Below are 24010 nucleotides of genomic sequence, written 5' to 3'. Positions count from 1 at the left end.
TGCTTGATGAGCATAGGACTCCTAAGAAGTTTTGGGCAGATGCTATTAGCACAGCTTGTTATATCTCTAATTGGATTTTCTTATGCTCAATTTTGAATGTGACTTCTTATGAGTTGCACTTTGGGAGGAAGCAAAAGTTTTCTCATTTGAGAGTTTTTTTTTGCCCCTGATTCATCCTAAAGCGTAGCAATGTTGAAAGTTCGAGTCGTGCTGTTCCAATGGGATTTTCTTGGGTTATTCTCTTCATGGTCATTCTTACAGGGTTTATAATCTTGACACTAACACCAGCATAGAGTCATGTAATGTGACTTTTGATGAATCAACTCCTCATGCTAGCCATGTTCTTGAGTATGCAGATGATTAAGAGATGAGTGAAAGCATCTTCATATATGGCAACTTCCAGCTCTCGGTGATGATGAGGATGATCCACTACTTCCTGCTATCACATCTACTTCAGAGCTAGCTTCTGCTTCTTCTACAGCGGTAGAGGGTGTTGTAGCCTCTACTTCCACTTCAGCTGCTTTCGAGCTTACACCAATAGCGTTTTGAGGGGGAGATCTCACAATGCGAGGCTCCTCAACATATTCAGCAAAGACATCCGCAACAAATGATGATTGGTGACCTTGGTGAAAGGATAACGAGGTCCAAATCTGCTCAACATGTTCATTTCACTGATTCTGCATTTATTGCTTTAAGCCCTATGATGTTGGACACGCTCTTTCTAATTAAAATGAGTCAATGTCATGCAAGAAGAACTAGAAAAGTTTGAGAGAAAACAAGTTTGGTCCTTGTAGAACCACCTCCAAATATTCATACTATCAGCACAAATTGGGTTTTTAAGAACAAATAGTGGGAGGATGGGTCTATAGTTAGAAATAAAGCTACACTTGTGGCCTAGATTTTCACTCAAATAGAGAGGATAGACTTTGGAGAGACATTTGCACCAGTAGCTAGATTAGAAACCATTATGATCCTCCTTACATTTTTGGCATCCCAGGGTTTCAAGTTGTATCAAATGGATGCTAAAAGTGCTTTCCTAAATAGTTTTATAGAAGAAGAGGTCTATGTCAAGTAACCTCTTGATTTTGAGCAACTCAAATATCACATAGAGTATACAAGCCTCAGAAGGTTTTATATGGGTTTAAGCAGGTGCCTAGGGCTTGGTATGATAGGTTCAAGTCCTTGTTAGAGCATGGATATGTGATGGGGTCGGTTGATAAAACCTTGTTTACCTTTATGCATGGCAATGACTTCCTACTTGTTCAGATATACGTAGATGATATCATTTTTTGAGGTTCTTCTCATACTCTTGTGGCCAAGTTTGCAGAAACTGTGAGTAGGGAGTTCGAGATTTGATGATGGGCGAGCTCAACTTCTTCATTGGATTTTAAATCAAGCAATACAAGCAAGGTACATTCATCCACCAAATAAAGTACACTAATGATCTGCTGAAGAAGTTTGACATGAGCGATGCAAAGCCCTTGGCAACACCGATGGATACCTCGACCACGCTTGATCCAGATGAAGATAGCAAGGCGGTAGACCAATGGGAGTATAGGAGTATGATTGGCTCCCTCTTGTACCTGACGGCAACAAGATCAGACATCCACTCTGTCGTCTGCTTGTGTGCTCGCTTTCAAGCATCACCAAGGACACCTTATCGCCAAGTGGTGAAGCGCATCTTAAGGTATCTCAAACACATCCTTGAGCATGGCATTTGGTTTTCTACATCTTCTTTGCTTTTCCTCTGAGTTTTTTCATATGCGGACTTTGCTGGCTATAGGATTGATAGGAAGAGTATCTCGGGTACTAGACATTTCTTGGGTACATCTTTTGTTTATTGGTCTTCTCACAAGCAGTTTAGTGTTGTGCAGTCTACTGCTAAAGCTAAATATATTGCTGCCACTAGTTGTTATTCTTAGATTTTTTGGATGGTTGCTACTTTGAGAGATTTTGGATTAGAATTTAAGAGTGCGTCATTTTTGTGTGATAACATCAGCGTCATAAACTTAGCTGATAACTCAGTCCAATACTTAAGAACCAAACACATATATATGAGATTCCATTTCTTGTGAGACCATAATGAGAAGGGATACATTGATTTGAGATACATAGATACCCAACACCAGCTTGCCGATATCTTTTCCAAGCCTCTAGATGCAACAAGATTAGCTTTTCTGAGGAGAGAGCTTGGAGTGTGCCATCCCTATGGCATTATGTGAGGGGGGTTACTGTTGTACATACTCTATTGTATTTGCATTGCATAGCATCATATAAGATAATCATAGTAGTTGAGCTTTGACTTATATGTATTTAACATTTTTAGTTGCTAGTATTGAATTCAGATTAAGTTGAGTAGTTGTGCAGAGCAATCTTTTATCTTAGGCTTCTCTTGATGGTTTGATATGAAATATTTCAAGCAAGCTAGCTTTCCTAAAGATGACATTTAGTAATTTTATGGATCATATAGACTATGAAATTCTACATTCTTGATCACTATGTTCGTAATTGTTTTGGCTTACTCAATACTTGTGTTAAGTCTAGTTTGATGAATATCTTGCTCTAAGCTTCTTGGTTTAAGATAGTGGATTATGAAATATTGCACTATATTTTCTGCCTTTATCAAATGTTTAGCTCATGATAGAGTCTTAAGGGAACTTGTGTTCCTTGTGTCGTAAAGACACTACTTGATTTGATCTGGTGAAAACTTGATAATTTGTGCAATTTGAATAATCTTGAGAAATCAAATTTCTTGTGCTAAGATATGATCGAATACGATTGTCTTGGCGCCTCAAGGTATTTGTCGTACCCAGTCGTGCGACAATTCACTTGGATAAAAGGCAACTTGAGGATAAAATAAATTACAAAGAACTGTGTCTAAATGTTGAATTTTTAATCACTTGATCTAACTAAGTCTTGATTTCATATGTAAGTGTTTGCAAAATCTACTATCATGAATGCTTATTTGTCTAGTTCGAGATTGAAGTTTGCTAGTTTTCAATACTTGTCTTGCCTCAGCACAAGTAGATGCTTATATGGTGGTCATTTTTGCCATGAATCGGCTATGTGAACTTAAATGCATTAACAATTCTTCAGATTTAGCTTGTAAAGCTTCATGCTATTGTGACACTATATCTTTTTAAGCCTTTGTATGTTTGTGAGCTCCATATTCTACTCTCTATAGCCTTTTGACATTTCTAGCATTTGCAAATACTTTGTGGTATACTTGTGAAAGATCATTAGGATTGCATATTCATACATTGCAACGTGTTTTGTCCTTGATATTTGCATTGCCAAAAGGGGAGAAAATATGCACTAAATCAGAAAGAAGACTCTTGCATAATGAAAAATGTGCATTCATCAAGGGTAAGTTTTTTATTCTTGTCTTTGCTTCTCTTCGGGATTATACATTCTTTCTTATGCCAAGTGATCTTGATTTGATTTCTCTTTAGCCTTTTGGTCACTTGGATGAACTTCTGTTGCTACAATTTCTTCAAACCAAAATATTTGTGCTTTAGAATTGTCAATTCACTCATCATGGAGGAGATTGAGAAACCAAGTTGACATGTGCCTTGATTTATTTGTGATGAGTAATTGATAAGTTTATTGAATTGGTTTGATGATCTTTTGTATTGCATAAGCATGGTTGTGTTTGTCTATGTTTGAGACTAACCAAAGATATTGAAGTTGGAGTGTTTGTCTCTGAGCCAAGAAATTTGTACTTGCTAGACGATCCGGCGTTGGAGAATTTGTACATGTTGGATGGTCCGACGATGAGGCATTGTGCACGCTGGAGCATTCCAGGAGGCGGAGTTCAGGAGTTCTATACACTGGATGATCCGGCGATGGAGAATGTGAACGTCAGATGCCTCACCATAGCATTTGTTCTAGAGAGGTTGCAAAATAACTTGTCTACCGGGTTATACTCACCGGATGGTCGGATGATGGAGGAGTGTACACTGGATGCTTCGTCCGAGGATTTTCTAGGAAGTTTTTAGTGAAGTCAGAATCACAAGCGCTGGATGGTTCGATGATCAAAGGGCAATACACGCCGAATCATCCGGTATTCATGATTTTTCTGAGATAAGTTCTCCAAGAGGTAATTTTAATTTTGTCTAATTGGAGATATGTTATGCTTGTCGTGTGATGTGCGGGTGATGGATGCTACTTGGTGGTCGATGACGGGATGATCAGGGCTAAGCGGGGTGCTTGATACTGGACGATCAAGGTGGAAGGCGGAGTCAAGGGTGATCAAGCTGTACAAGTGGTGTGCAAGCAAAACATGAGAAGGTGGATGAAGACGACGGTTGACAAAGTCAAACAAAAGGGATGCCAGTGCAAGTAACAAGACGGCCTAAGGGATTGGAAGCAAGAGAGACTTACCAGCGATCAAGATCACAAGACAAAGTACATTGCGTCGACATCTGGTGGCTTGCTTAAGATATAAGCAAGGGGTAGTGAGTCATGTTTTGAGAAGCGTAGGAGACAGTTTCGCGATTTGCCTCAAAACCGTGGGAAGCTTGCGTCGAGACGAAGCTAAGTTATGAAGGCTCCACGATCGTCTGATGGACGAAGAAAAAGATTGACAAAAATTCCCTCAGTGGTAAATAGAAGTATATTGGAAGAGATGAGTATTTTAGGAACAATCAAGGAAATTTAGAGGTAAGGAACCTAGACTATAAATAGAGGGAGATGGCTGGTTGAGACCTTTGAGCCATCTATTTAAGTGTTATGTGCTAGGATTTTAGGATAGTGAGAGAGGAGTGGTTAGCCTATGTATTATGTGAGAATTTTTTAATATAAAAATACTTTGTAATCCGCTAGAAAATAGGATATTTCTCTTATGCTTATGTTCATCTACTTCTAATTTTTCTCTATTGGCTCCTTTGCTTAGTTGTAAGTTTCTCGGTTTTTGTTGCAATTCTTGTTTTTGTTTGAAATCTGAAAAATTTCACCTAGTTGAAGTTATCTTTCTTGTTACTAGTGGGATAAGAATCACATATAAATTGATCTTAAATCATCTCCATCCTTTAGATCTATCAATTTAGAGAATTTCTTTATCTAGTTCTCATTTCTTTGGATCTAAATGTTTTTCATTCAAGTTGCAAGAGTTTGAGTGATGACACTTGGATTAATTTCTCATGAAATCTAGTGTTCAAATTCATCCAGTAGAACCATGGTCTTTTCATAATCATTGTGATTTTCTTTTGTTTTTCTTGATTTCTTGCTTTCGCTCTTTATTTTGAGTGCATTGGATGAGAAAATCAAAAAAGTCCATTCAAAAATTTGATGAGACACGTATTCACGGATTCTCTAATCGGTATTGTCAGTCCTGCAGAACTGCTGATACTAAGACGTGTATGGAATCCCGTCCGTAACCGGCCGGCTACAGCCAGGAACCCAAAGTTCCAGCAGGTACAGGGGTCACTGTAGCTCTTGGTGAGAGTATGTCATTTTTGAGCTATTTTCTTTCTTCTTTTGTTGTTGTTTGACCTCTGCTTACTATTAAACCTACTAGAATATAGAAATTTGAAAGAAGATTGAAATGTGGTGGTATGGAATCCAACTCCCAGCCAAGGTCTGCAAACTGTTCGAAAAATGGTTTCCGAAGCCCTAAAAGTGCGGACAAATTGATGACTGAACATGGAAGCAATCCACGGCTTCAGTAAGCATAGCAATGTGCTAATCTACTAAAGTTGAGAAACTTCTTGAGTTAACGAGACGGAATTGAACCTCAAATTTGTAGTCTCCAACCCACTATAATTCCCATGCCCGTTCAACTAAAAGGGACTTTGAAGTGGAAAAAGAGTTCTGTTTGTTAAGCCATCATACAAACCTGTGTTTTGATGGAGCCATTACCAGCACGGCTTATTGTAGGAGTATCATTTCTTTGCACAACAGATTGAGTTCCCCTTACACTCTGAGACGCCTTTCTTTGCCTATTGGAACAGGAAGAGAGATTGTCAGAATTACTAATGATTCAACTCGATTGCACCCCCTGAAAAAGGAAATAAAATGAGGAAAATGGTACCTCCTAGCTTCCTCCCTTCGGAGTCTGACATCGTACTCTTTGCTAGCTGGGCACTTTGGTAAGCTTGAGGGACTGCAAGCAAGTGGCTTCGTTCTGAAAAACTAAAGATTTGGATACAGGGTTAAGTTCCGCGGTGAAAAAGAAAAAACTAGACCAATCTAAGAGGAAGAGGAACTCGGTGGCATTGTGTTAAGAAGAATTGGACACCAAGATTAGAGTTGTTGAGGACTCGATTCTGGGTGGTGAGAGGAGACACCTCGCACAATAAGTTCCTTTGAGTGCCGCGCGGTGCAAAGATCTCCCAAACCCAAAGGCCTCCTTTGGATATTAGACAGCTGATCAATTTGTCTAGACCAAGACATAATAACTTCATTGCGTTCACTAGGTTAGAGTTAATGCATGACACTAGATTTCGACAACTACTTCTGAACCAGTTAGAAAGTTACTGAAGAAAGTTGGCATAATTTCCCCTGTAACAAGCTAGAAGCAAACCAAAATTCCGTATGAACGTTCACAGGGTTCTATGTTTTCATTTGTAATCCAGAAGAGGCCCATTTCAAGTCGTGACCAGACACATTATTTGGTTTTAATTAATTTAGTTTCATTTTGCTACTTTTGAAATAGTCCCTAATTTATGCATCATGTTTGCTATTTGAGCATAAGTCATTCAACCTCACCAAACAAACAATCCAAATTCAAAGTAACTAGGCATAACTCGATAAAAGACGAACAGATAATTTTTTTGCTGGGGAAAGTGGTAACCATCTGGTTTGAATCATACCAGCACAGATTATTCTTTTAGGTTGCTGGTAGGATAACAGCCCAAATACTAGTGATTTTTAGGTCCCTATTTGTTACTGCTCAATGTGCAATGAACCCGTTGGAAATAACTAGGTAGGTAACTTCGTATTAATAATTTTAAATTACTGTTGTAATAAACAAGACTTACAGAAGTTTTTGCATGTTGAAATCTAAAACAATAAAAGATGTTCGACGTTAACAAATAAGAAATGTGTAGAACTTACATCACTCTGGAGAGTGGAGGAAGCTGTTCCACGAGTTTCTGGTTCTAATGCAAGCAAATTATCTAGAAGAACTAGAGCTGAATGAGGGAAATCCTTAAAAGTCTCGGCAATGCACCCCCTGTACTGGCGGCCGGGCTTGAACAACCCTGTTTGGGGTACTTCCAATTTCTTCCAGTACTCACCACAAGGTGATCCGCAGAGCTTGAAAATCCTGTGAATCTGCTCCACCTACCATGGTATTATTTGACGAAATCATGATACAGACTAAATGAGCACAAGGTAAAATTGTGTGTCAACTAGATACTAGTATCGCGTATCCTGTATCCTCACAGAGTGTAACAGTTGCCTGTACCTCGGTTCTTCCAGGCAAGATTGGCTTGCCAGCAAGCAGTTCTGCAAGAATGCACCCTGTGCTCCACATGTCCACAGAAGGACCATACTTTGTGGCACCGAGAAGAAGCTCAGGGGGTCTGTACCACAATGTTGCAACACGGCTTGTCAGTGGCTGCTGATTGTCAGGATCATAAGTGGTTGCTAGACCAAAGTCCGCAATCTTCAGAACACCACTGCTATCAATCAAGATGTTGGAAGACTTCATGTCCCGATGCAGGACACCATTGCTGTGGCAATGATCAAGGCCACTAAGTAACTGTTGCAACAAGCATTTGACCTGGATTCGAGTGAAACCATTAAAATTCATGCCACGTTTTCAAATGAACCAGGATATTATGGCAATCACCTGTGGCTCAGTGAACTTGAGGCCTGGAGTTCCAGCAAGACCAACAAGGTCGTGTTCCATGTACTCAAATATAAGATACAGGCTTTGTGAAACAGAAGATGCTATGATCCCTTCCAACTTTATGATGTTTGGATGATTGAGTTTCCGTAGAATACGAATTTCTCTAGCCATGAAGCGCACACTTTCAGGATCCATGTTGACAAAACGTAGCTTTTTTAGCGCAACAAACCTGCCGGTTTCAAGATCTCGGGCTTTGTACACATTGCTATAAGTTCCTTGTCCTACCTGCAATTCGAAAGAAAAAGTTTGCACAAGTGCCAACATAAAAAATTACCAGATGAAACAACTAGGAGTATAGTATCACCATGTTAATAATGGAGTTCTTTTACGGTGGTCCATACTACCTGTAGGTAGGAGGTAGTATAAATTTAATCTGACCGTTCACGTGATTGGACATTTTTGTAATTATGATAGTAGTGTTAATATTTAACTATCATACTATTGAAGATCATTGTAATCTTTTTTTTATATCTAATCCCTAAATAATTATTCAACTAAATAATCAGCATTCAGACCAATCTAAACATTAAAACTATGAATTTACATGATATAACTACCATGCTATTTCTTTTTTTCCAAAAATGCCCTTATACTACATATACTCCTCTCATATACTACTCATACTACCTCTAAATAATGAGTAGTATTTTAACCAATCTAGACCATCCGATCTAAAAAATAGATGGCTCAAGTTACTTCGAGACCACCGTAAAAGATTTCTAATAATGTACCTTGCCTAATTTCTCAAATGAATCTGATCGCCGAGGGGACCAACCTTGTACTGCCTCTGGTGCCACACTCTTGAGCCAATCTGGCCATCCAGGATCAACATGTTCAGATGATAACTGCACAGCCACATTGGGAACTCCTAGCTCCAGCTTAATTCCATGTCTCCCGATTATGCCATTATGCCCACTGCTGATCCAGATTTTCAGTCTACGGTGCACGCTCGATTTCCTAGAATGGTCAGCAGCTGAAACCGTCTTCTCTGCATCGTCCAAGAGGGAGCTAGGAGTGAAACCATTTTCTTCTGACTGGGCATTGAGCGCTGCAGTATTTCCACCATTGGCACTTGCTACAGCTGCAGAGTCACTACTTGATGGTGCGAAGAACCGTTGCAAACATGTGCATGCAGTGGTGTGGCCCTCTGAAGTGGTGCCGTCATCTTTCTTAGAACATTTAGGACAAATGTGACCTAGAAGCCCATTTAACAATGCTCTTCCACTTGATTGAAGGAATCGAATCTGTACTAAACTTTGTAGCGGATTCCTCGTGAATTTCTTCATTCTAAGGAAATAGGCCGTGCATGAAACCACGAATTTCTCGATCCAACTGCAGCCTTGATGAAATTCTGTAGACTCCAAATTGGTACGTCTTTGGAATTTCACAGGGAAAAGCCTAACTACAAGAAATTCAAATCAGAATTTTATTTGGAATTCACAAAACTGATAAAAAATCAAACCTGCAGATTGAGATTTCGACAATGACTCGTACGGCGTTTTTCTGCCCCCACCGAAGTACACGGTTCAATCTCTGCAATCCAGAATCCAAACAATTTGCTTTGGAATCCAGGCAATGATGAAATCTCAATCTAAAGAGGCCATGATGAGGAAAAGGGCGATTAGCGATCAATGTAAACTGCAATCTCCTTACAAAAGGATTGAAGGTTTAACCCAGAAGTTAGTTTCTCGCTCTTCTTTCCCTTTCAATAAAGTATAATGGAAACAAAAGTGGTACACTGTCCCCTACCTTCCGCTCTCTCCATTCTAATCATCAAATGGAGGAGAGAAAGGTGGGGATCACAATGCAAAAAGAATTTGGATTACCGAAGACTGCTGTATGACAGATTTCTGCCAATACTCTTTTATCATTTCCCCCTGCTAATCCAACTAAGAAAATTAAAGAGTTCTTGAAAAGGAAAAAAATTAAATTCCTAAACAATGCTTGGAACAACGAAGCAGGGAGAAAAGAGAGGAGGGGAGGATTTCTCGAGAGCTAAAATTAGATGTTATCTGTGTTTCTTTTTTATCCTGTTTTCTCTTTTCCATTTATAGATAAATATGAGTGATTAAACAAATCAATGGGTAGATATTATGAGAAGTCATAGGGGATGTGCATGAGAAATCACTTTGGTTCCTCTTGCATGAATACGTGTAAGAACTGCAAAGACTGATGACGCATTCTGAGTTCTCATTTTCTGCCCTCCTGACCGTGGAGCTGAAACTTTCGAGACTCGAGACAATCGTGCTGCACATCATTGCATGTTATTAGGAATACAGAGTTATTATCCTTTATGTATAAATCGTTAGAGTCCTTATCATGTACTTTCTTTTATCTACAGACTAATATTGAATATAAGTTGGTATTCTTTACATGGTATTAGAGCTATAATTTTTTTTTACTCCTCTTTCAAATATAATACTATTATATACGTTTTGCATTCGAGGGTATTAGGAATATAGAGTTCTTATTTTTTACGTATAGGTTGTTAGAGTACTTATCTTATTCTCTCATATAGAGTCTATATATTGTCCAGGAGCTACTGTTGAATACAAATTATTATTCCTAACAATCAGCGCTGCAAAGAATGAGAAGTTGTTCATAGCGATTCTTCTTAGCATGATGTCCACAAAGAGAGCCAGTGCATCCTTACGAGTTATGACACCAACATCCTTACAGGGTTCAGGTTTACTGTAGAACAGTTTTGTATGGCAACACCTGTTACTGTAGCATCCGATTCTATCCATCATCCAAGCATCCAACGGTTCGCAACCCGTCCTCATGCATTTTACTATAGCCATCTGCATTTTCTTCATCACTGCTGAGGATCCCGATAGGTTGTAATGATGTTGCCTGCAGCCTCATGATTCATCTCCAATCTTGGCACTGTGAGCCAACCACTAATCAAAGTCATTAGTTAAAGCCCCAAGAAGTGGAAGAACAAGCACAATACCCTTATACCTTCTGGCACTATGCGGGTCACTAGCATGGCCGATGACATCCCTCTCTGTCATATCCTCAAACTTCTTGTGACCGTAGTGCAAAGTTTTTAAAAAAAAACAAAGGTAGGAGCTCTGCCATTCCATTAAGCAAGAGGAAAAGAAACAATAAAACAGAGTTCCCAATTACAAAAAATACATAGACGCTACATTGTTGGAATAAAAGCTCTCCTCCTAAGGATTTTATCCTCTCTCGTTCCAGTGGCCACCTCCTGTGCATTCATAGACCGTTGTTGGAAGACTCGTCAATTACTCTCTTTCCATACATTCCACATGACATATATAGCGATCATTAAAGGATCTTCGCTCCTCCTTCGGGAGCTTCTTTGAGGCCGTGCATCACCAATCAAGAATGAAGCTGAAGTCAAGTGGGTTAACTAGTTGAAAAATAGGGGTGAGCTCCCAAATGAGGACAGTCTCCCACAGGGGGCAGATTCAACGGGGAGCTTGGGGGCTTGAGCACCCCTGCCCCTAGAAACACTTGAGAGCCACCAAACTCCCTCTGTAATTTTTGGGCATGGAAGAGGAAGAAAAAGAGAAAAAGAGGAGAAGGAAGAAGAAGGAGAGAAAAAAAAAGAGGAAGAAGGAAGAAGAAGTTGAGCCCCCCCCCCCCCCTAAAATTTGTTCTAGATCCACCACTGGTCTCCCACACCTCCAAGGCGAAGGGACAATGTAGGCAAAGATGAAGACCAGTTTCTTGTTCAATGTCGCAAAGAACACATGAGTCCTGGTGTGGCCAGCCTCAACTAGCTAGGTTGTCCGCTCTAAGCACCTTGTTTTGGACAAGGTCCATGTAAAAAGTTTCTATTTGTTTTCTACCTTTGCTTCCCAAATAAGATCTGTGTTATAAATTTCAAAACAACCCCGGAATTGGATTTGATATGGTGACTTTGGCCATAACTAGCCGATTTATCCCCAAACAAGGAAACACATGAACATGTATGAGAAATTGATTAAAATGAAAACAAATGGCCTTAAAAACATGTACATGTGACTAATTCAAGACTAGAATAGCTAATCCATGAATATTAAGTATAATTGTATCTAATCCGAGTATAAGCATGAGCTAATTATCTCATATTGTCTATCACAAAGGCATAAATGTCCAAAAACCATAATCATGTGCATTAATTCAATCCTAATCGTCATTAATCTAGGTCTAATTGGACATAAAACATATGATTGACAACAAATTGATCTAAATCGAAGCTAATTGGGCCTAAATGATCATGAAATGGCATCATCTGAACACAACTAATATGATTTGTTCTAATGGATCTTGATTAGAGGCAAGCATGGCTCTGATACCGATTATTAGATTTAAGTGTTCATGAATTCTCTAGCTCTAAATCAAGCACCCTGAAATTACGAAAGCATGAGGTTTGGCCTGCGTTCAGCGATGCCATGAGAGATCGGTGATATGCAGTCGACGTAGGAGAGTTGGTGTAGTGACACAGTGCCGCATGAGGAGGAGGTTGGTGCAGATGTGGCCGGCGTGAGGGAGAGCTTAGCGAAGACGATCCCGAAGCAGCGGCCTTCACCTGGTTGAATTGCACTCTCTTAGGATCAGATAGGTTAGCTTATGTGGGGGAAGGTTGGACCTAACGTGGGAATTGTAATCTTATGGGAACCGGACTCCCTCCTTTGGTTTATATGGTGCGGCACAAGGTGGGACAGCAACCATGGATTGGTTGGGCTCATGATCACAGTGTGAGAGGGGAAACGGACTCTCCCTCTTTCTCGGTCACGTTAGGATGCACGAATCAAGCTCAAGAACTAGAAGAAGAAGGGGATACTCATAAGTTCTTGCGCATGTGGTTGATGTTGTTGCCGTCGGGGCTGTTGTGAAGCTCCTCTTTTCATCTTCGTTGTTCACGGACACCTTAGCCTAGCGCAAGCCATGATGCTTGCTAGCGTGTCGCCTCCTCTCACCGTGTTCACATCATCACCTTCATGGGCACCACCACGAGGTAGCTCAATGGGATCGCGTGCGATTTCCTTCTCTCCGGTCGGCCGCTTCTTTCATTCCTCGCCGACGGTAGGCAGCCTAGCCTCATTGCCACCACTCTCGTCTCTCACACTCTCTTCTCTCGTGGTGTGGTGAAATCGAAAAAGGAGGGGGAGACTGAGGTAGGGTTAGTTTTATAGGTGGGCACCGCGGTTTTGATCCGGGCCTAATCGTTAGCAGTCTGTCGGATCCGATTGAATGGCTAGGAGAGCATGGTCTCAGTGGTGTCAGGCTGTATCGAGCCATCATGCATCCAGCTCCAACTGGGCCAACTTGCGCACAGGTGTGCGTGGGAGTTTTCGGGCCGGCCATTTTATGGGCTGAGGGCGTGTCTGGGCCATGTCGTGGGAGAGCACGTGCCCGCGTGGGCTTAGGCTGATGTTGTGCTAATGGGCCAGAGGAGACCAAGGTTATTTTTCTTTTATGGGCCTTAATGTTTTCCAGTATTTCCTAATGTTTAATCATTTATGTACTGGATTAATACATGATTGTTGCCCAAAACTAGTGAAGATTATGCACCAAAATTATGATTAATTCTCTAGTTGAATTGGAACCAATGGGAAGATTTTTCTAGAAAATTTTACGATCAAATTATCTAGGTCTATAATTACTTTTTGACCAACGTTGATTGTAATTATGTGTCATTTTTTGTGTTAATTTAAATTCTTTTCTGTTTTCTACCCAACGGTGATGTAGAATTGAATTTTGCATGTTATAATCAGACCAACGTAAGATTAATTTTGTGCAAATATTATTTTATGACAATTTTCTAGGTTGGCCCAAATCTTTTCTTCAGCCGTTAACGCTTCCAACATTGCCGCCACAGTTAACAACATCAAGCACCTCACGAGTTCTCCTAAGTATGCATCTCACGAGTTCTCCTAAGTATGACTTAATAATGTTTATTGACGAATCTCTTTATGCTGATTTCTCGCTTAATTCCTGGTGGATTGACTCTGGTGCCACTGTGCACATGACAAACTTATTGCAATGATTCTTTACTGTGAGAACACTAAAGAAGGGGGAGTAAAACTTTAGAGTGGCCAATGGGAAGAAAGCTAAAGTTGAAGCTATTGGATCACTTCCCTTAGTTTTAAAAAGTGGCTTCACTCTTTGACTTAATAATGTAGTTTAGGTTACTACCATGAGGCGAAACCTCATTTCAGTTTTGATGTTAGATGATGATGGATTTGAATGCAATTTCAGAAATAATAAGTGCATTCTTAAGTTTAATGCAAGTGTTTTTGGTCTTGCCGTCAGACAAGACAAACTTTATATGCTTCCTCTGAATGAATCTTCTATATCTTTTAATGTCTATGATGTAAGTAACAAAAGAAAGAGAAGTGTAATTAATGAGATTTCTTTGAAATTGTGGTATTATTGTTTAGGACATATTTCGAGATAGAGAATGGAACGTCTCATTAATAAAGAGATTCTCCAACCCTTAGACTTCTTTGACTCTGACCACTGCATAGATTGCATTAAATGAAAATATGTTAAGTAAATAAAGAAGGGGGCCACTCGAGCACATGATTATTAGAATTATTTCACATGGGCATATGCAGCCCTTTTCCTATGACATCGATGGATATTTTTGATTCATTCATTACCTTCACTGATGATTTCTCCCGTTACGGCTGTATCTACCCAATTAAAGATCGATCTGAGTTTCTCGACAAATTTAAGATATTTAAGGCTGAAGTAGAATATTAGTACAACCTAAAAATTAAAGTAGTGAGATTAGATCGAGTGGAGAATATTATAGGAGAAATGTCTTTACGGGCAAATCCATGGTCCATTTTCCAGATTCCTTCAGGAAAATAGCATACTAGACTAATATTCTACACCTGGTGAACGTTAGTAGAATAGGGTAGTTGAGAGACACAACCGCACGCTTATGGACATGGTGCGAAGTATACTCATCTATTCTAGTTACTAGTTGGACTGTGGATAGAGGCATTTAAGATAGCTCCGCATATTCTTAATCGGGATCCTAGTAAATCGGTTTCAAAAACTCCTTATAATTATGGACTAGGAGAAAACTGAGATTGAAGTATTTACGTGTGTGGGGCTGTGTAGCTGGAGCTAAAATATTTAATCCATATATTGAAAAATTAGATCCTTAGACAGATAGTTGTCACTTTATTGGGTATCATGAAAGATTGAAGGGGTGTCACTTTTACTATCCAGATAGGATCACTAAGTTTGTAAAAATAAGACATGTTGTATTTCTTGAGAACAAGGATTTGGAGCCCAAGGAAGTTGATCTAGAGGAGAAGCGAGTTTATGTTCCTGCACCGCTGATCCAAGTGCCATACATCTATGTGCCCCACGTGGTTGCACATTCAGTAGAAACTAATATCATTGCATCCCCTATTGAGGTCTCTGAAATTCTTAACGATGAGCCTCAGCAGTCCCCTGCAGTACCCAGTCCAGATTCGGCAGTGCCTAATGAACTGATCAGGAGATACATCGAAAGGTTCAAAGCCAGACTCGTAGCAAAATGTTTCTCGCAAAGAGAAAGGATTGATTATAAAGGAACTTTCTTTTCTATATCAAGTAAAGATTCCTTCAGAATAATTATGGCGCTTGTAGCGCATTATGATTAAGAGTTGCATCAAATGGACGTAAAGATGATATTCCTTAATGGTGACTTCGAAGAAAATGTTTACATGGCTCAACCAAAACGTTTTGTCATGGAAGGCAAGGAACATTTGGGATGTCACCTTAAGAAATCAAAAGCAAGTGTTTAGGTAATGATATCTCAAGTTTGATAAAATCATTAGACATTTTGGCTTTAATGAAAATAAAGTTAATAACTGCATTTATGTAAATTTTAAAGGAAAAAATTCACCATCTTAGTTCTTTATGTGGATGATATCTTATTAGCCAGTAACGATAAGGACATGTTAGGCTCAACCTTCCCCCACATACGCTAACATATCTGATCCTAAGAGGGCGCAACCAACAAGGTGAAGATCACTGCTTTTGCTTTGGGATCGTCTCCCCCAAGCTCTCCCTCACACCGGCCACATCTGCACGGACCTCCTCCTCACACCAGCACTACGTCAACATGCTACACCAACTCTCCTACGTCGACAACATCTCACCGATCTCTCATGGCATCACCAAACGCAGGTCAGACCTCATGCTTCCACAATTTTGGGGTGCTTGATTTAGAGCTTGAGAATTAATGAACACTTAAGTCTAACAGTCTAACGCCAAGATATAGAGTCCGGGACATAAGGTTGCAAATGGATGGATTGTAGGTTACCCTAGAGAAAAATGAAATCCTGTAACTCGGTGGTGTTGGTGATTCTTCCACGTAGAGAGTGAACCCATGATGCATTTGTGAGCTCTTCTGACACCGTTTTGTTTTTTCTTCTCACTAGATTGAAGAGGCTGGGAGCTAGGAACTTGGGCGCCTCTCCATGAAGCCATCGGTTGTGCCAGAACTTGGCATCACAAGGGACCTCTGAGCCACCCATGGTTTGGAAGTGTTGTTCCACTCATACCAAAGCCAACGCAGCCTGAGTGCTCTCCCGAATTTCTCAAGATCTAAGATTCCAAGGCCGTCAAGTTTCTTCGGTATGCTCACTTTCTTCCAATTTACCAAGCGGTGACCACCATTTCTCTTCTTTTCCTTTCCAAAGGAACGAGTGGCGGATTTTGCCAATATTTTGGCATGCCCACATGGTCACAGTGCAAAGTCTCCAACTCCAGACCGACCTGTCCTCACTCTTCAAAATTGGCGCTCGCACCGCTCATGAACGCCTTCTCGACCAGCATCACCTAAGCGATGCCGCTGTGAGATGGTGGCGGTGGGCATGGCCATAGAGGAAAAAGGAGGTCACACTATCATCGAGCACAAGGTGGGCATTCCTGGTTGCTTTTCTTTGTGTAAAAGAATGGTAACACTTTTTCTTTGTGTAATGACTATTCACTCTTTATTTGTCTCTGTCATTGCAATTTAGACGGTAAGAAAAGCAATTTACCTAGTAGTTGTTTTTAGGAGAAAAACATACAAAGAGCCTTTCGATGGGTTAAATGCTCCCAATGCAGAATGCATAGGCCTTTAAGCACAATATCAGTTGTGCCAAAAGCAACTTATACCTCTCTTTGGTTTTGCTCTTACTGCATGCGATCGTAAGATGCTATGATGAATCTTGTTTGCAAGATCTTAACCATGCATATCCATGTAAGTGGACGAGTACATTAATTCACCCAACCACACACCTGCACGGCTACCACTATTTTGTTTTTCCTTCTCACAAGATTGAAGAGGATGGGAGCTAGGAATTTGGGTAGCTCTCCATGAAGCCATTGGTTGTGTCAGAACTTGGCTTTTTTGCCACCACCAATAGTAACTTTTATCGAGATATTAAAAGAAGTCGATCAGTGCCATCACAAGGGGCCTATGAGCCCACCCATTGTTTGGAAGTGTTGTTCCACTCATACCAAAGCCAACACAGCCTGAGTGCTCTCCCGAATTTCTCAAGGTCTAAGATTCCAAGGCCACCGAGTTTCTTCTGTCTACTCACTTTCTTCCAATTTACCAAGTAGTGACCACCATTTGTCTCTTCTTTTCCTTTCCAAAGGAACAAGCAGCGGATTTTTTCAATTTTTGCATGCCCACATGGCCACAATGCAAAGTCTCCAACTCCATGTAACACACCATCTCCAAATTTTGCTTATAGCGCAACCCACCTGTGAGGCAGGCATACGTATAGCACATCTCTTACACTTTTGTCCACACTTTGTGCATAAGAGTTAATCAAGAGGTGCTATGTTTGGAACACAAAGGGTTATAAGCTGACCCGAACCTATTTAAACTACCAATATAGTACTAAACTCACCGCACTAGAATATTTGGGTCACACAAGCCGAAACTAGAAATACTAATGGGCCAGGGTATTACACTCCAGGACAACCTATCCCCAGTCTTCAAAATTGGCACCCACGCTGCTCAAGAACGCCTTCTTGACCCCCTTCCTGAACCTCCCCTAAAAAGCAACCAGCAACACCCACCTTGTGCTCGATAATAGCAGGACCTCATTTTTCCTCTACAGTCGTGCCTGCCGCCACCATCTCCATAATACTCTTCCTTGTCACCTCCTATTTACATTCTTATTGATGGCCCCACCACCCTCCTCCAACCCATAGCTGGCGGTGCCATTGACACCTTGCAACACTGCAAGCATTGCTCCCCGCTATCAAGTCACTACCTCCCCGAGCTCCTTCTAAGCTGGGTAGTGGTGAACCTTGGAACCTAACATACTTTAACGATACATGTCCCTAATTTTCCAAAGGATTCTAGAGAGGAAGAGGATGTCATCAATCGGGTATTGAAAGAAAAATCAAGGATGATGTTGGATTTTTCTTATCGACTGCTCATTAGTTTTTCCTATGGTTACCTGCAACTTGTAGGGAATTTTTCTTATCTACACTAACCCCACTCAACATATCGCCACATGGGGACCTGATCGACGCTAGCGCCAAAGATATTAGGGAATGTAGGCAGCTTAGCGAGGCACTACTAGCCATGGGAGGTGGTGCGCACTTGTGGCTAAAAGTGGTCTCTACGGGAGGTGTAGAGTCGGGGCAATGGTTGAGGAAGAACGATGGTAAAGAATGGCAACGCTTTTTGTTTGTGTAATGACTATTCGCTCTTTATTTGTCTTTTTCATTGCAATTTAGACGATAAGAAAAGCAATTTACCTAGTAGTTGTTTTTAGGGAAAAACATACAAAGAGCCTTTTGATGGGTTAAATGCTCCCAAAGTAGAATGCATAGGCCTTTAAGCACAATGCCAGTAATGCCGAAAGCAGCTTATACCTCTCTTTGGTTTTCACTACTATAGAACTAGCCTTATATGCTGGCCCGTCACTGCCGGTTCATAAGCCGCGCGGGAAGAATCAGCCATCGTGGCTTATGAACCGGCAGTGATAACGGTCATCACTGCCGGTCGATGGATTGAGCCGGTAGTGATGCCCTACTCCATCATCACTGCCGGCTTAATCCACCGACCGGCAGTGATAACATAACATCACTGCCGGCTGGTTAAATGAGCCGACAGTGATGTTCCGGCTATATAAAAAGTCGCCCTCTCCTTCCGCAAGCTCGAGCACAACAGAGAGGAGCTTTGTTCTTGCTCGGTGGCGGCCATTTTTGATTACCAGGATCTTGGTGGCTTCAAAATTTTGAGGAATCCTCATGCCCTAGGTGTTCCAAGGTGTGTAACTTCCTCTCCAATTCATTCCTATTTGAATTTTATTTGCTAGATTGCTCTAGATTTTGAAATGATGGAGATGAACCTATGGCCATGATGCTTTGAGACAATGTAGATGCAATTATACCTCATTTATAATATGAAAGCTTCCTGTCTTTATTATTGATTTACATTAGCTATACGTATGAGCATATTTATTTTTGGTTTTTAATGAATTAGAAAATTTAGCCATGATATTAAGGTATATAGCAAACTCCAATTATATTTTTTATATTTTAATTAATTAGCAAGCTCCAATATAGAAACTATTGGTATGAGCATATTTATGGTTGATTTTTAGTGAATTAGAAAAATTAGCCACGATATTTAGGTATGTAGAAAGCTCCAATTATAATTTTTCTATTTTAATTAATTAGCATGTTCCCAATATGGAAACTTTAAGTATGAGCATATTTATTTTGATTTTTAATGAATTAAAAAATTTTGTCATGATATTTAGGTATGTAGCAAGATACAATTATATTTATGTATGAGCATATTTATTTTTCATGTTTCCTTAATGAGTCATAGATAAGGTGTTGAATAATAAAGAAAATTTCTAGGGATGGCACCAACAAATACTCATCGGAAGCGAACGCGAAAGCATGCAAAAGGTAGCTCCTCCAACCCGGGCAATTGCCGGTAGGAGATGACGAGGTAATTTATTTGTTAGTGATCGCAAAATATTCTAGATGTTATAAATTTGGATTTACAATAATGATATAATTGTAGATGGACAGAAGATGGATGTACGATGCGAGCCCTGTGAGCGCAAAGTACAAGAACGGCGTGTATTATTTCCTGGTACAAGCTGCGATGCACAAGTCAAATACACAGTCTCAATACATGTGTTGTCCATGCGTCGATTGCGAGAACAAGAAGCAGTTCTCCATCATCCAGTAGATACATTCCCTCTTGATGCCAAGGGGCTTTATGCCTGACTAGACCCGTTGGACCGAGCACGGTGAAGCTGAGATCGTACAAGAAGGGCAATACATTGAAAGAGAAGACGAAGACATGTGCACCAATATGCCGGTCGACGAATACATCGATATGCCACCTGCCGGAGATATGTTGGCCGATGATGATCTAGAGGAGATGTTGGCCGATGCCGACGTTGATGATCTGGAGCAGATGTTGCGCAATGGGGAGGGGAACTTCACCAATGAAAGAGAGTTTCAAAAGTTCTAGTGTATGTTAGAGGACTTTAAAACACCATTGTTCCCGGGGTGCGAGAAGGAGTACATAAAGTTGCGTACCGTGCTTTCATTGCTGCAATTGAAGGCAAGCAACGGGTGGTCTGATACAAGCTTCACAGAGTTGTTACTGTTCTTGAAGAAATTGCTTCCAAAGAAAAATGTGCTGCCAGAAAACACGTACCAGGCCAAACAGGTTGTGTGCCCATTGAGGTTGGAAGTACAGAAAATACATGCATATCCAAATGATTGCATGTTGTATTACGGAGAGCGTGTAGACATGCAAGCGTGTCTCGTCTGTGGTGCAGCACAGTACAAGCGTGACGGTGATGATATCAATGGTAAAGGAAAGAAGAAAAGGCGTCCTATGAAGGTGATGTAGTATTTTCCTATAGTCCCCCGTTTGGAGCGTTTATTCGCAAACAAAAGGCATGCTGAACTGATGCGATGGCATACCGATGAGCGCAAGGATGATGGAATGCTGAGACACCCCGCTAATTCTACGCAGTGGAGAAATATCGATAGGAAATACAAGAAGTCCCTTTGCAGAAGATGTGAGGAATATAAGATTTGGGTTGAGTACGGATAGGATGAATCCATTCAGCAACATGAGCAATAGTTATAGCACTTGGCCTATGACTCTATGTATCTACAACCTTTCTCCTTGGTTGTGTATGAAGCGGAAGTACATTATGATGCCGGTGCTGATACCAGTGCCGAGGCAATCTGGCAACAATATCGATATCTACTTGAAACCATTAATAGAAGATCTTGTAATACTATGAAATGATGGTGTGCAAGTATGGGATGCATACAAATGAGAGAACTTCACCCTATGCGTAATGTTGTTCGTAACAATCCAAGACTGGTCAGCCCTTAGTAACATATCGGGCTAGAATGTCAAAGGCTACTGTGCATGCATGCATTGCTTGGATGAAACAAAGAGCTTGTGGCTGAAGAACAGCTGAAAAATGGTGTACCTAGGTCATTGTAAATTTCTTCACAAGGATCACCCGTACCGCAGCAACAGGAGAGCTTTTGATGGAAAAGTTGAGACTTGATCACCTCCTAAGCATCACACTGGGAGACAGGTATATGAGATGGTAAAGGGACTTAGGGTTATCCTTGGAAAGGGACGCGAGAGTACACCAGTTCCGAAATCTAATCTTAGAGCTCATATGTTCAAAAAGAAATCTGTCTTTTATGACTTAGCATATTGGCTGGATTTGGTGGTTCAACACGTAATCGATATCATGCACATTGAGAAGAACATGTGTGATAGCTTGTTGGTACGTTACTAAACATACATGGCAAAACAAAGGATACACTCCAAGCACGAAAGGACCTAAAATGTTTGAAACTCGGACATGATCTACATCCCAAAGAGAAGGAAGAAGGCAACAAATATCTTGGCCCCGCGAACTACAATCTAAGCAAGGCGGAGAAAATTGTAATGTGCAAGTGCTTGCATGGAATCAAAGTTCCATCCGGTTACACCGCCAATATAAAGAGACTAGTAAACATGAAAGACTTGAAATTAACTGGCATGAAGTCTCATGATTATCATATGATGATGACACAGATGCTTCCAATTGCAATTAGAGGTATTCTGCCGCCGAAGGTCCGAAACCCAATCATAAAACTATGTTCATTCTTCAACGCAATATCACAGAAGGCCATCGATCCGACCAAGCTAGATAAGCTGTAGGAAGACGTGGTCGAGACTCTATCCCAGCTTGAGGCATTGTTCCCTCCATCATTTTTTGATATCATGGTGCATCACATTATTCACATTGTGAAAGAGATACGGATTCTTGGTCCCGTGTTTCTGCATCAGATGTACCCTTTCGAGAGGTTCATGGGAGTTCTTAAGAAATATGTTCGTAACTAAAATTGACCGAAAGGCTGGTCGAGGGCTGAGGAACCGAGGAGGTCATTGATTTCTGTGTCGACTACATGAATCTCAGATCGATTGGTGTACCTGTATCACGCCCTGAGGGGAGGCTACAGGGGAAAGGGACGATAGGTGCAAATGCATTCCACACTAACGACCCCGTTTCATTCACGCAAGAACATTTTATAGTTCTGCAACAATTAGTTGTAGTGGAACCATATGTCAAAGAACACCAGAAGATGATACACACCAGAAACCCAGGGAAGTCCGATGTTTGGATCACGCGAGAGCACAGAGATCATTTCGGTGGTTGGTTATGCAGACAGGTGATGCATAAGCAGATAGAGTGTGCTTAGTTGAATGTGTTGGCTCATGGACCGTCTACTACAATCCTCACATTCCAAGGATATGACATGAATGGCTATACATTTTATACGAGAGCTCAAGATAACAAGAGGTCCAACCAAAATAGCGGTGTCTGTATAGATGCTTAAGACTGCAATGGAAATAGGGAGATCTGTTACGGATTCATAGAGAAGATCTGGGAGCTCGACTATGGAGTGTTAAAGGTTCCTCTTTTCTGGTGCCAATGGGTCAGACTCCCAAGGGGTGTGAAGATCGACAAGTACGGTATGACTACAATAGACCAAAAATTCATTGGATACAGAGAAGAACCATTTGTACTTGCAAATGATGTTATGCAGATCTTCTATGTTAAGGACCCGGATCCGGCTAACAAGGAGGAGCGCCATGTGGTTCTTCAACGAAAAAAGAAGGATTGTTGGAGTGGAGAATGTTGTTGACGAGGAAGACTACAATCAATTCGACGCGCTACCTCCTTTCGGAGAGGACGTCGACCTAGGTCCCATGGAAGACACCAACGAACCTCCCTATGTACGTCATGATCATAATGAAGGGTGAATCGTTAAGACAAAGTAGCTAAATTGTATTAATTACTATGTATGAATTTGTTTTAGATGCAATTATACCTCACTTTTGTTATGGAAGCTTCAATTTGTAGTGTATGATGGAAGATATATTTATTATTGACCATATTGATTTATGATTTTAGGTATATACAAAAATTAATTTTGGTATATAGCAAGTTCAAATTTAAATAAATATGTATTAGGTTTGCTAGGTCAACTTAAAGTTAATAAATATAGATAGTACAAACTCAATCGAAATCACCTGAGTAGCGCAGCAGTTTGTTCAGTCTTACTTGGTATAGGGGTTGGGTTCGAGTCTCTATGCGCGCGCGAAGCTAAAACAATTTTTTTGCACCCCACGGTACCAGCAATGAAAGGGATTTCACTGCCGGTGGACATATTGGGCCGGTACTGAAACTACTTTCACTGTCGGTGTACTTATTGAGCTGGCAGTGAAAGTAGTTTCACTATCGGTTGTCCTAGTGATCCGGCAGTGAAGGTATTATTTCACTGTCGGTGGTCATATTGAGCTGGCAGTGAAAGTACTCACCTATAAAATAGCTCGACGCTCTGTGCCCTTTGACACTTAAAAAAAATTTTCCGTTCCCTGTGCCGTCCACCAAAACGCCTCCCGACACCAAGGAGCCCACGCCGCTGGAGGCCCACGAGCCCGTGCCCGCTATCTATGTCCTCCTTGACATCGTCGTCCTCTTCCCCGTCGTCGTTGCCGTCCTCCTGCCCGGTGTCATTCCCATCCTCCTCAACGTCGTCATCCTCCTCCCTGCCGCTGTTGCCATCCTCCTCCCTGGCACCATTCTCATCCTCCTTGACGCTGTTCCCTATCCTCCTCGACGCCGTCAT

General features: G+C 40.9%; 1 protein-coding gene across 1 annotated transcript in view; it reads right to left on the bottom strand.

Annotated features, from left to right (window-relative positions):
• Window positions 1-24010, bottom strand: part of LOC133900234 (probable serine/threonine-protein kinase At1g54610) — a 30378-nt gene extending 6368 nt beyond the window's left edge. Inside the window, exons 1-7 of the mRNA XM_062341350.1 lie at window positions 23700-24010; window positions 8587-9079; window positions 7796-8080; window positions 7409-7726; window positions 7057-7284; window positions 6032-6132; window positions 5837-5939 (exon numbers count right to left, since the gene is read on the bottom strand). Coding sequence (XP_062197334.1) covers window positions 5837-5939; window positions 6032-6132; window positions 7057-7284; window positions 7409-7726; window positions 7796-8080; window positions 8587-9079; window positions 23700-24010 — 1839 coding nt within the window. The remainder of the gene's footprint in view (window positions 1-5836; window positions 5940-6031; window positions 6133-7056; window positions 7285-7408; window positions 7727-7795; window positions 8081-8586; window positions 9080-23699) is intronic.

This window comes from Phragmites australis, chromosome 19 (genome assembly GCF_958298935.1).
Source record: "Phragmites australis chromosome 19, lpPhrAust1.1, whole genome shotgun sequence".
NCBI lineage: Eukaryota > Viridiplantae > Streptophyta > Magnoliopsida > Poales > Poaceae > Phragmites > Phragmites australis.
The sequence above is the reverse complement of the archived record's forward strand: the minus strand, read 5'-3'. Positions and strand labels throughout refer to the sequence as shown.